Source organism: Artemia franciscana, chromosome 7, assembly GCF_032884065.1.
Source record: "Artemia franciscana chromosome 7, ASM3288406v1, whole genome shotgun sequence".
NCBI lineage: Eukaryota > Metazoa > Arthropoda > Branchiopoda > Anostraca > Artemiidae > Artemia > Artemia franciscana.
This window is the reverse complement of record NC_088869.1, coordinates 20,966,007-20,979,718: the sequence shown is the minus strand read 5'-3', so window position 1 is coordinate 20,979,718 and position 13,712 is coordinate 20,966,007. Positions and strand designations below refer to the sequence as shown.

At 36.5% G+C, this 13,712-nt stretch overlaps 1 protein-coding gene across 3 annotated transcripts in view; it reads left to right on the top strand.

Moving 5' to 3' along the window:
• LOC136028975 (cytochrome c oxidase assembly factor 6 homolog) overlaps window positions 1–13,712 on the top strand; it is a 67,063-nt gene that overhangs the window by 11,908 nt on the left and 41,443 nt on the right. Inside the window, exons 2-3 of one of the 3 annotated variants that reach the window (XM_065706973.1) lie at window positions 3,235–3,379; window positions 12,193–12,354. In XM_065706973.1, coding sequence (XP_065563045.1) covers window positions 12,211–12,354 — 144 coding nt within the window. In that variant the 5' untranslated portion in view covers window positions 3,235–3,379; window positions 12,193–12,210. Of the gene's footprint in view, window positions 1–3,234; window positions 3,380–8,468; window positions 8,606–12,192; window positions 12,355–13,712 lie in introns of those variants that run through there. The other 2 variants (XM_065706971.1, XM_065706972.1) reach the window with 2 other exon arrangements.

The following is a 13,712-nucleotide window of genomic DNA, read 5'->3' as shown; positions in this document are numbered from 1 at the left end:
TGTGCAAGCTCCAGTCTTGGACTACTAAAACGAACCATCAACAGCAGACAGGCATCTATATTTATAAAATTATACAAGGCTCTTGTCAGACCTCATCTAGATTTTGGCATGTGTCTTGGTGGTCCTTCTTATCAACAAGATTTGATGCTCATCGAAAACGTACAGAGACGAGCAACAAAATGCATAAAAAGTCTAGCATCAACCTCATATGAGGACCGCCTCAAGTACCTCAAACTACCCACTCTGGTTTACCGACGCTTGCGCAGTGATATGATGCTTACTTACAAGCTACATAACGAAAAGTCAGCAATCTTTGGCGGTAATCTCAGTACCAGCCAGCACAACACAAGAGGACACTCCAAGAAGCTACCAAAGTCAAGCACCCGATCTAAAACTCGCCAAACATTCTTTTCGAGAAGAGTCATAAATCATTGGAATAAACTGAAAGATTCAACTGTCAGTGCTCCCTCCATCCACTCCTTCAAAAACCAACTTGACAAAGAGTGGGAGAAGAAGCAGTGGAGGTTCGACTGGCAGTCATCAACTCAAGAGCACTACAGGTCTGGAAGACCTTAAAGCTCTCAGATGGATTAAGGTAAGGTAATAAGGTTAGGTTAGGGTAAAAAGTGCTTAAATTTGAATTTAAAGTAGAAGCGATTTGTATATTTTTAGAGCATAAAAAAGGCATCAAATGGTATGTTCACTTTATGCAAAAGCCAGATATATGATTTGCTATAAATTTACCTGACGTAATAATAATGGTTTAAATATTATAAATAGGCTTAGGCAAGTGTGACCAGTATCTCAATTAAAATCAAAATTTTTATGTACATGTTTCTCAGCTCTAACTGCATCTTTAGAAACTTGTATCAAACTTTTAATAGTGGCAACAATGCAAGTGCTATGAAATAAAATGGAATAGTAAGAGTTATCATCAACATGTTGAGCCAATATAGAATCAAAAGTTTCAGGACTTTCGTGTAGCTTCATGTATCTGACTATTATGATTTGTGTTCTATTTGTTTTCTATCTCTGTTCTTATTTTTGGTGAGTCTCATTAAAATGGAAGCAACAAAAAGAATATGAACTACCTAAAATGGTGATTGTTTGACCCTTTCTGCAGTTGAAAAACCTCTGTATTTTATTCAGATTCTTAAATGTGACTTCAAGGTTATGTCTTTTTATATCATCCTAGTTTATCAGTTAACTTTGGAATATAAGGTAAAATAGTGAAGTTTCTCTTATTGCCACATAGAATTTCCTGGTTATGAATGTTATCCTAAGGAGCTCAAGAGCTCAGTTTACCTTTTCATCTTAAGCTCATGTTTAAGCTCCTTGTCAATAATAATACCTAAATCCTTTTCATCAATTATCCCCTCAAGCTGGTTGTTCTCAATGGTGTTTTGTTTTACTACAGGCCCTAATCTTCAGACCATCTTAAAAGCATGTTCTTGAGACCCTAATCTTTAGACCATCTTAAAAGCATGTTAAGGTCTTCCTAAAAAGTTGAGGGGTTTTCATTACATCTGGCTAGCCCTAGTGGCTTACAGTCATCAGCATATGACATCAGGTGAGTATTTAGGTTTGTCGAACAGTCATTGACATACATTCTAATCAATGTAGGCCCCAAGATGGTTCCTTGTGGGACATCACTGTGAACTATAGCTGATTCAGAAAATATGGTTCCATGTTCAGTTTTCATGAGAACTTTCTTGGTTCTATTTGTCAAGAAAGCCTCAATTCTAGCTATAAGCTCAACATGGACTCCATAAGCATTCACCTTCAGTAACAGGAGGTTTCGTTGCAGCTTGTCAAAAGCTTTTGCTTGATCTAGCAAGATGATGTCCACAGAAAGGTCTTTATTAAGGAGTTTAGTGACAACATAATAAGACTTGGTGAAGTTAGAATCAATGGAATGACCTTTGCAAAACCCATGCTAACTTTTCCTGAGTAATTGCTTTTTATTTAGATGGTTGACCCACTCATCATTTAACAAGCCTTCCAGAACCTTTCAAAGTACAAAAGTAAAGCTGATGGGTTGGTAGTTGCTAGCTAGGTCCTTATCTCCCTTCTGAAAAATAGGCTTGGTACAGGCAAGTTTCCAGTCATTTTGGAAGACTCTTGATGTCAAGTTCATCTTTAATATCTTAAGAGTAGGTTTTACCAAAAGTGGGGCAGCAGCTTTATTCTCATTTAGCTTCTTGATCCTTTTGAGGACATTTTCAGTGGTTATAACAGGGAGAGACACAAGAAGTAAGAAACAGAGATCATGGCACTGCATGTGGTAGATTGGGCAACGAATGGGCAGAGAAATTTATGGCAAAGCTATCATTCAGCATGCTATTAAATTTTTTAGAATTAGTAGCCTTAGTGCTGTCCTCTTTGTTTAGACGAGGAATAAACTACCTTGAGGGGTTTGCAAGGGAGACATAATACAAAAAAAAATTTGAATTTGTTTTGATTATGTGTAATGAACTCTTTGTCTTTTACTATCTTTCTGGTGAGGTTTCTCAGTTTGTTTTTGGCACATTTTGTAATCTTCATAGTGATCATCACACTTACATTTAGTATATTTTCTCTAAGCTTTCTTTTTTTTGACATTTTTATTAGATTATACAGCAAGAAGGGGAGGGTCTTTGGGGCAACAAACCAATATTCTATTGTGTGTCTCTTTTCTGCATCAAGGGCGGTTTTGAAATTATTTTAGTTAGTTTCAATATCATTAGCAATTGTAAGCACCTCCCAACTAACCTTTGCACAGTCTTGGAGGATCAGTTGGTAATTTCAAAAGTCTTTTGACCTTTACCATTTACTTCAAGATTGATCTGTATTTCAGTTAAAATACAGATGTGATCACAACTACCAGCTCCAGGAGGGTAAAATGTAGATCAGATTCAGTCAGGGTCACTAATAATAACAAGGTCTAGCAGTGAGGGCTCCTGCAAGTGTCTATAACGAGTTGGCTGGTTTGCAATACTGGTTAAAAATCGTCAGTGATTGATGTTATGATGGAGGAAGGACTACTCTCCAAAAAAGGAACATGGTCAGGTGTGTCCCACTATTTGCTTTGGAAATTATGTCAGATACTACAAGGTGTGAAAAAAGTTGATCTGGAGCAGAAAAACTAAAATATAAAAGACCCAGCATAAATATCTCAAGACCAACTTAATATTGATATATACAATCTCAACAGAATGCTGCAAGAATGAATGTTAAATAAACTTATGGTTTCAGCTTTCAGCCACTGTTTGCAGTAAATCACAACTCCTCTTCAACAAAGTGGGTCATTCAGGTTATTTCACAGGCAATACCAAGATAAAAATTCAAAAGAGGTGAAGCAACTTCCACCAAACGAATTCCTTCATAAAGCAGATAGAAGGTATAGTTTTGTAGGTTATTCTGCTTGTTTACTGATCACTTAAATGTCACTTAAAAATCAGCTTTATAACTTAGAAGACAACACTGCCTTTCCATGACAAAATATAACAGTTCAAAATAGGGATGAAACCTTTTAATTGACAGTGAAACAAATATAACATTTTTTAACTGGATATTTCGGACACATATACAGTGTCTATCATCAGCAGTAAACCTAAAAGACATTAATAACAAGAGCTAAGAGCTCATAAGGCATTTGTGACGAGGCCGGAAGAGCCAAAAGCTCATATGGTATGAGCTCTAGCAAAATTCTAAGAATCAATAGATTGATTTAAAAGGAAAATCAGAGGCTTAATGCCAATCAAGATTTAAAGCAGGAGCTGTGGGTCACGAGGTCTTTCTAAATATCAAAATTCATTAAGATTAGATCCAATCACCCACTCGTAAGTTTTAAATACCTCATTTTTTCTAACTTTTCCTCTCCCTTCAGCCCCCCAGATGGTCGAATCAGGGAAAACGACTTTATCAGATCAATTTGTGCAGCTCCCTGACATGCCTGCAAATTTTTATCGTCCTATTACGTCCAGAAGCACCATATTCGCCAAAGCACTAGACCACACCCCCTAACTCCACCAAAGATAGCAGATCCAGTACGGTTACGACAATCACGTATCTACATCATTTGCTTATTCTACCCACCAAGTTTCATCCCGATTTCTTCACTCTAAGCGTTTCCCAAGATTTGCGGTTCCCCCTTCAACTCCCCCCAAAGTCAACAGATCTGGTTGGGATTTGAAATAAGAGCTCTGAGACATGAGTTCCTTCTAAATATCAAATTTCAATAAGATCTGGTCACCAATTCTTAAGTTAAAATACCTCAATTTTTCTAACTTTTCCAAATTAACACCCCCAGCTCCCCCAAAGAGAACGGATCCGTTCCAATTGTGTCAATAACGTACCTATAGCTTGTGCTTATTCTTCCCATAAGTTTCATCCCAATCTCTCCACTCTAAGTAATAAGATTTCCGGTTTCCAAGATGTATGTTTCCTCCCTCCAACCCCCTATGTCCTCGGATCCGATTCAAATTGAAAATGGAGCATCTGAGACATAAGATCCTTCTATATATCAAGCTTCATTAAGATCCAATCACCCATTCATAAAATCTAAATTAGAAATTGTCGTCCTCCCGACTAGATCATCTGGGGGGGGGGAGTGGGGGATGGTAAATCGGAAAAATTAGAAAAAATGAGGTATTTTTAACTTACGAACGGCTGATGAAATCTTAATGAAATTTCATTTTAGGAAGGATATCGTGTCTCAGAGCCCTTATTTTAAATGACGACCGTATCTGGTGACATTGAGAGGAGTTGGGGGAGGGAGGGGCTAAAATCTTGGAAAACGCTTAGAGTGGAGGGATCGGGAAAAAACTTGGTGGGAAAAATAAGCACATGTCCTAGATATGTGATCGACATAACCATAACGGATCCGCTCTCTTTGAGGGAGTCGGGGGGGGGGGTCAATTCTGAAAAATTAGAAAAAATTAGTTATTTTTAACTTACGAAGGAGTGATCGGATATTAATGAAATTTGATGTTTGGAAGGATATCGTGTCTCAGAGCTCTTAGTTTAAATTCCAGCCAGATCTGCTTACATTTGGGGGATGGAGGGGGAAACCAGAAATTTTGGAAAACGCTTAGAGTGGAGAGATCGGGATGAAACTTGGTGGGTAGAATAAGCAAATATCGTAGATACGTGATTGACGTAACCGGAATGGATCCGCTCTCTTTGGGGGAGTTAGGGGATGAGGTTCAGTATTTTGGCGAGTTTGATGCTTTTGGGCGTGCTAGGACGATGAAAATTGGTATGCATGTCAGGGAGCTGCACAAATTGACTTGATAAAGTCGTATTTTTCGATTTTACCATCTAGGGGGCTGAAGAGGAAGGAAAAATTAGAAAAATTTAGGTATTTTTAACTTACGTATGGTTGATCGGATTTAAATGAATTTTTATATTTGGAAGCACCTCGTGACTCAGAGCCCTTATTTTAAATCCTGACCGGCATTAAGCCGCTGATTTTCCTTTTAAATCAATCTATTGATTCTTAGAATTTTGCTAGAGCTCATACCATATGAGCTCTTGGCCTTTCCGACCTCGTCACAAGTACCATATGAGCTCTTAGCTCTTGTTTTAAATTAATTTCTGTTCGTTTTTGATTGACATAGTCTTTTTCATTAGTAAAGGAATGATTATTCTAAATCTTATCAGTTTTTTCTATAAGAATTCATATTTTGGCTTATTACTTATATTCCGGACAAAATTTTTCAGCAATTTTCAATAATATACGCCCTTTTGAACATCTATACCCACCTAGCATCTTTTGAATTAGTTTTACACCTCAAGTTTTCCTGAAAAACTAGTTTAGTTTTAAACTTAGTATCCTTCCTAAAATATTGTATCTGCGCTATTTTGACAACCTGGATGTACTTACACTCTTTTGATTTAGTTAAATTGTAAGAGCAGAAATAGAAATAGTTGTAGCCTTGAAAGTTTCAACTTGATATCCTCAATCGTTCTTGAAATATTGGTAAGACATCTTATTGAAAACCAGCATACACATAGTGTCTTTTGATTTAGTTAAAAAGCAAGATAAACTTTATGTGAAAGTTTGGATGCACTTAAGCTATTTGGTTTGGTTCAAGTAGTAGCAGTAGTAGTTGCAATAGCAGAAACACCGTTTTGATGACCCATATGTGCATTGTGTGTTTTGATTCAGCTCAAAATCGCCCTCAACGTTCTCTGAAAATTTAAATAATACCCTTAGCATTAGTAATAGTAGTAGGCATAGTAGCAGAAGTGATAGCAGGAGCAATAGGAATAGTATTAGTGATAACAGTTGCAGTATTAGTACTAAGCAGCAATGGTATTCACATTTTGTCTTTTTGGTCTAATTCAACGTACCCAGCATAGGCAAAAATTTTGAAAATAAATAACATTTTGTTCAGAATTGTCAAAAGATCTAATAACTAATGCTCCACGATTGCCAAGACCCCACAACCTTTGGGATAAAGGTTGTAAATTTTACAGTTTGTCCATTGTTTACTTACAGGATTTTTTCATTGGGAGGGGGTAGTGATTTGTTCAGGTGTGTTTGGAAAAGCTAAGGATGTTAAGATGAAACTTCAGGGAATGTTGGGGGGATGCTCAACTAAATAAAAATACACTCTGTGCATCAATACTAGGAAAAGGGGTGAATGTACCACGTCTTAGCAACGATTAGGGTAATAAATTGGAACTTTCAGTACCACTATTACGACTGCTACTGTGATTGTAACTACAACTACCTGCGACTGCGACTACTTGCAGGTTTGTCTTCTTGATAAGTTTAATAACTTGAAACTATCAGGGCCAATACTATTATTACTACTACTGCTGCGGCTGCAGCAGAGACTGTTTGCGAACGCGACTATGACTGCTTGGAACTTCGAGTACTGCTGACTCCGACTGCTAGTGACTTTGACTGCAACTACTTGCGACTGAGACTACTTTTACTTGAGACGACTTCAAGGAAATTTTTTAAGGGGATATTTTCATACAGGATTTATCATTGGGAAATGGGGAAATGTTTGATATTGTGTCCGTTAAAAAAGGCTAAGGATATTAAGGTGAAAATTCAGAGAATATTTAGCTAAACCAAAAGACACTATGTGCGTCCATGTTGTCAAAAGGGTATATCTGTAATATCTTGGGAGTGGCTAAGGGTATTAACTTTAAATTTTCAGGACCGCTTTTGCTACTGTTACTATTACTTGTCACAATTGCTACTATGACTACTTGCGACTACTTGCAAGTCTCATTACTTTTCTACTTTGCCTACAACTGCTTGCGGCTGTAACTACATCTGACCACGATTACTTAAGATTGCGACAACTTATGGCTGTTACCGCTACTTGCGATTGCAAATATGGATACAATTCGACTGCTACTGTGGTCACTTGGAACTGTGACTACCTGCAACTTTGGATGCGACTACTTGTAACTACGAATGGGACAACTTTTGACTAAAAATATAACAACCCGTGACTGGAACTGCTACCACTTGTGACTGTGGCCACTGCTATTTGCAGTAAATTTACAGTACTGTTTGTAATAAAAGTTGAAAATTTCAGGGAATATTGAGAGGGATGTTGCACTAAAAAAAAGAATTTTTTTCACCTGAAAGTAAGGAACATCATCAAAACTTAAAACGAGCATAAATTATCACTCATATGAGGGGGGATACCCCCCCCCCCCTCAATGCATCGCTCTATTCGCTAAGGTTTTTTTTAGAACCCTTTAAAAAAGCTTATTATTCTAATTAAACGGCTCTTGTGTTTCAAGGGTAGTTTTTAAAGAATTGGGACAAAAAGTCAAACTTTAGTGTAAAGATCAAGGCATTGAGGAGGGGGCAACCTCCCTCGCATACGTAATAATCTCTTCGTTTTAAGTTTTGATGTTGTTCCTTACTTTCCGTTGAAAAAACTGTTTTTTTTTAATTTACTTCATTTAAAATAAGGTTCATATGGGTTTTCTGATTCAAAGTGTAATCATGCTTCGATTATATCTGTCATGACTACATTGGCATCAATTCATAGAAATATAGGGGGAGGGGGCAAAATTGAACTTTTTCAAATCTAGGGGACAGTTTTTTAAATTTTTCAACGAAAATACCAAACAAAGATATTCTTCAAAATATAGCGGGGGGGGATAAAATCCCTCCAAATTAACGCCAGTATTTGACTGATTAATTGATTGGTTAAATTAATGGACTGTTTATGAAAGCAGTGTGATGCACTACCAAAAGGGCTTAAACTAACCTAGTTTATAAGTACGTTTATAAGAGGGGTAGTTTCCTGAAGGGTTTGCTGGATATTATAAAGGCTATTTAAGGAAATGAACTGTAGACACAGGAATGTTTTAAGACTAGTCGAGCATCAGTTTCATCAAATAGGAACTGATCTAAAATTGAAATTCTGGCAAAATAAATGTGCTTTCAACAAAGCGGAAATGGCTTTTGAATTTTAAAAATAAACTTTGCTCCGCATCTCGTCTATCTTTACTTTTAATTTAAAGAAACAGTTGGACAGTGTCGCGAGACTACTCAGTAAGTGCTCACTATGTGTTAGGAATTTGGGTAGTTCTCAGATAGAAGGAAAAAGCTCATTTTCTTTGCGTCTCCTATAAACATAAGGTTTGGAATTCATATTTCTTATCTGGTTTATAATCTATCTAAATTTCGGTTTGAGTTTAGTGGTTGACCTCCTCAGAAGGAAAAGCTATAAAATTCGAAAAACTACTTTAAAAATTATATAATACTTACTAATTAAATACTATATACATTTTAAAAAGTGTTTCACTTTACTGCCCCCCCCCCTAATGGCCAAATGTATAGCTCTAATTGTATATTCTCCATCATTAAATTCTCCATGTTCAAATTAAATTAATTTGAAGAAAAGAGTCACTTATGGAAAACTCGTAGAGAATATTTCATTTGGGCTTAATATTTGACCATTCGGAGGGGTAGGGTGTGTAAAGTAAGAATATAAAGTAAGTTTCCTTCTGAGGAGGTCAACCAATAAACTGGTATCGACATTTCACCTTCTCAGTTATTTTGGGGAGACAGTATGATTACTGTCATGATTTGAATGACTTTTAAAGTTATAAACTTGTTCTTATCGTGCAAGCATGTAAAGTTTTATCGTAAAGACAATCATGTAAAGTCTCCTAACCACCCTCTCCTCATTCTCTCCTTACCATTGTTCATTTTGAAATTGTATGCCATGAATGCATAACGAGCCTTATCGACCATAAAGTGAAAATAAAGTTTTATTCAAGAAGGAACGGTTTAGTCAGACCTATCTGGGCTTAGATGCAGTTTAGTGTAGTTTCTTCTTAAAAATATGTGAGTCTGTCTAGCTAAAAGAAAAAATTTGTCAAAAGTCCTAAGGCATTCAGCATTCTTGGCAATTAAGCATGCATACGAAGTAAGGGGTGTTCTTGGGCCCGTGCCACCTGATATCCTTTAATTTTATTATTTCTCTAATAACTTATTGTATATTCACAGATATTGGTTATCTTTTGAGTTTTGGCCATTTTTTTATACTTTTATGACACATGTGACTTTTTCTTATATGCTAGAGTTTTCTGCGTATTCAACTTTAGGACGTTGCTTATGATTAAATCCAGGTATTCTTTTCCTGTCTGTTCAAAGGCAGGGGTTATGTGATTATAATTTCTGTGGTTAGTTGCAAATGCAATGTCCATTCACAATGCCGTATTAACACGGAGGTTCAGCCATTACTAAGTTTTAGAATCATCGAATCCAAACTCGTTCACAATGCCCCCTCCTTTTGAAAAAATTAACAATATAATTTTGTATCGTGTCTTCTACACCCCCCCCCCGGGAATAAGGATATGATCTTCTTCTATAAAATCCTACGTGTCTGCGTCTTTGTATGTGTGTGTTTCCGTGCACTGAAAACCAGTTAAACTATCAAACAGTTTGGTAAACGAATCGTAAGTAAAAAGCAACCCATGCCAATTGTTAAAGAAACTCTACAGAAAATAAATTTTGACAGCATTATAGGTAGCAAGAGACTCTGGTTTTAATGAAGATTGTAAATATGTAAATTCATTCAGTTAGAGACCCCTGTATTTGCATAAAAACATTGGCACAAAACAACAATCTTAATCCAAAGAGAGCCACATTCTTATCGAGCAAAAATTTCGAGTCAGCCATTCAGTTTAAAACCATCAAAAAGCTATTTAAATAGTCTCCCAAATTTGGAAGTGTTAATGTTGCATAGTGAGGTATTCGTTGCTAAAGAATTGCAATAAAGACAAAAATATTGCATTTTTTAAACAAAATATACCAGTTCGGCAATTTATGAAAAACTGACAAACGCTTTTGCTGCGGAAATGTTTTGATTCTTACATAAAACTTGCTTACTTGCAACGAGGGGGGGGGGAGGACTGTGTCCTGAGAACAACATTTGTCTGAAGATACCTCTTATTGAAAAACGTAAAACGAAGATTACTCTTGTACGTTTCAGACCCCCCTATAAATATTTACCCCCCTATCTTTGTCCCAAGACACCCATCTTGAGAAATTTAAAATTATACTCTTGAAATTCATTTTTGAGATTTAAAACTCCCTCGCCAACCCCGAATCGAGAAGCGTTTCAAGAGGTCAACAGGGATTATCACCCTTCTCTGATGATTGCAATGCAAAAATGCAAATTGATCGTAATCAGTTGTGGAGAGGGAGATGCTGGCAGCTCCCGTCACATTTAAGAGAGCCATAAATTTATAGTAGAAACGAACCGAAATTAAATATTTATAAAAAGAGATTTTTTAAATCAAACCTTTTAAGGTAGTGAATGGTAAGTACAGAGCGAACCTTGTCAATAGGAAGCGAATTAGAATTATGGTAATATTGCCGTGTGGTAGCGCATTTGTCTCTTAACTTGTGTACATTGCGCCAAAAGTGATTAGTTATTGAGCTAGCTCTTTTGTCAGATCCTTGCACTCGCTTTGCTCTCTACGGTTTCTAGCTCAACTCATCAGAGCTCAGTTCTCACATGGTCTCAGGTCTAGTATGGGGCTATGTTCATGATTTCTCTTTTTTTTTCGTTTTTCGAGCTTTCTCGTTTTCTCTTACTTTGGCAGCTCGGAATTGCGGTGCTTGCTTCGTTCGGGCGGTGCTGTTTTTTGCCGTCTTAGTCGAAAATTTCACGTGTTTGGCTAAAAAAAGTTCAATTGTTTATTCAATACAAGGCGGAAAGAAAGGCACATAATTATATATATATATATATATATATATATATATATATATATATATATATATATATATATATATATATATATATATTAACTACCTAGGCAGCGAAATATATAATATACAAAGGTTTCTGCCGCCCTCTCAGTCCCCTGCTTTATCGATATAGCGTAATTAAAAAAAATGAAACTTGTAAGTTTATTACTACTACTAATAAGTCACTGCAGCACAAGGCCGTCTCTTGTCGGCACAGCTATACACACCACTCCTCCATCTAAATTTATTTAAAGCCTCCCTCTTTCCCCTCAGTCTGTCCTTGCAGCTTATTCCCGCCTCTAACGGCGGCGACCTGCTGTTTGTTCGGCTCTAGATGGTTACCCGACAAGGGTGATCTTGGGCAATCTGTCATCCTTCGTCTGCAGAACGTGTCTTAGCCAACTCAACCCTTCTCTCATTATAGCCCTAGAGATGGGATTAACTCATATTTTTCACGCAGCCTACTGTTCGATATATGGTCAGTCAGTCGGGTACCCAAAACAATTCGTTATCAATTTCTCTAGAAAACATCTAGGAAATCCTCCTCCGTTTTTCGGTGTGCCCAAGCTTCAGAACTGTACTTGACCAACGTCATCACTGTAGCTCCCAATATTTTAATCTTGATGTGCAGACTTATCTTCCTGTTCTTCGGAACTTTTTTCAACTGTGAAAGACACCCCGGGCCTTGGCTATTCTACTTTTAATAATTTCACTGCACCCACCGTCAGTGCAAGCACATGCACCCAGAAGTGGTCTCAGTGGCCACCTTCGGGAATCTTGGAATTTTATCTAGTTTTCCTATAACAAGCAGTTTATTTGCTGTTTCGACAAGTCCCACCTCCATCCTGCTAAAATGTTTCTTATACGTACGTGAGCTAGCGACAGCTACTTTTTTAAGTCTCAAAAGTCGCCCTAGGAGTAGTGGTTGCTGTATTACAAAGAATTTATTATATTTTTTTTTTCAGCTCTAAGTAATTTATCCGATGTCTTTCCCTGATAAAGAAAAAAGACAGCAATGCTGGGAGGCCCGAGATGATCTATGGAACTGCATGGACAAAAATGAAAATGAAAGAGAATTATGCAAAGAATTCAGAGCTATCTACGAGTCTACTTGCCCGGCTCAATGGGTATGTTTACCTTGTATTTAAGAAAAAAAAATTCAATGATTTCAAAAGCAAAAATATTAAAATTCACTATTAAATATTTTCTCTAAAATTCAAAGCTACTGATTGTATAATTTGACTAAATGAATATTTAACTTGGCACGAACTATTGTCTATTTTTTTTTCCGTGTCGTGTTCATTAAAGAATATGCTTTTTTGACGGAAGGGAAAATTTTCTCCATGAACGTGCTGGTTATGCGACGTTTAAACTGTCTGGTAACCAAATGATTAATATAATAAGTGTGTCAGTGTTGTTTCACAATTCACGTTTCCAAGGAAGTTATGCTAGTCCAAAGCGAGCCATGATGAGTTTTCCTCTCTCTTTCCCTCTTCTCCTTTTCCTCACTCTCTCATTTTCTCTTTTAGTTAATTTTGCTTTCTCTTTCTTTAGTTGTGTCTTAATTTTCTTCGCTTTGTCAGTTATTGAGATGCCCTCAATAAAACGGTTGGTTGATGGTGTCAAATAAATTTATTTAGTCCCTTTTCATAAGCGGTTTAAAGTTGGCTATTCTCCATAATGATGTTAGATGAATGAACGGTGTATTAGTGAGGAGTAATTAATAGAAATGATTCTCCGTTTAGCTTTAATGTCCTGAAACAAGTCCAAAGTTACTATTCTAAATGTTAAGCACATTGGAAGCGACCGCTGGAAGTGCAGAAATAAATGTATTTCTTTTCAATTATGTTATGGCAACGGCATCTATCCTTGGTGGCATAGGTCAATGAAAGCAAACACAAAATTAGAAGCTGAAACTTAAAAGTGTGTAATTTTTGAACTAGGTTCTAAATTTTGGGAAGGGTTTGAGAGCCAAAACAGTCCCCAAAAAGCTGACTATTGGGCGGAATCCTTCCTTGAAATTAGCACGAAAGAGTTATACGGAAAGTACGGATTACCTTTTTATTTAATTTAAATTTGAGTTAACTCATAATGACGAGCCTCAATATCTTTCAGAAAAACGAGGTCTCAACATTACTTAGTTTGTAACTAGATAGTAATATATGGACTGGAAAATCCCTGTGCTAAATGTGTTTCACGATTTTTTTTATTATTATAAGTTATCGCTACTTACCTCAGTTTATTATATTGGTAACTTAGATTAAGGGGTTTTTATGGAGTTTTTAGTTTGTCAAACAGTTCGTGATTAAGAATTGCAAGGAATGATTGACCTGGGCTAACAATAACAGAAAGTTTAAGAAAGGAGGTTTTGATAACTTTATATATGTCAAAAGAATTTACTTTTTACGGCGATTCCAAATATACAAAATTCATCAAGTTTAAAGCTACGGATTAAAAGCTATGAGCCTGAGAATATTTGCCTGAT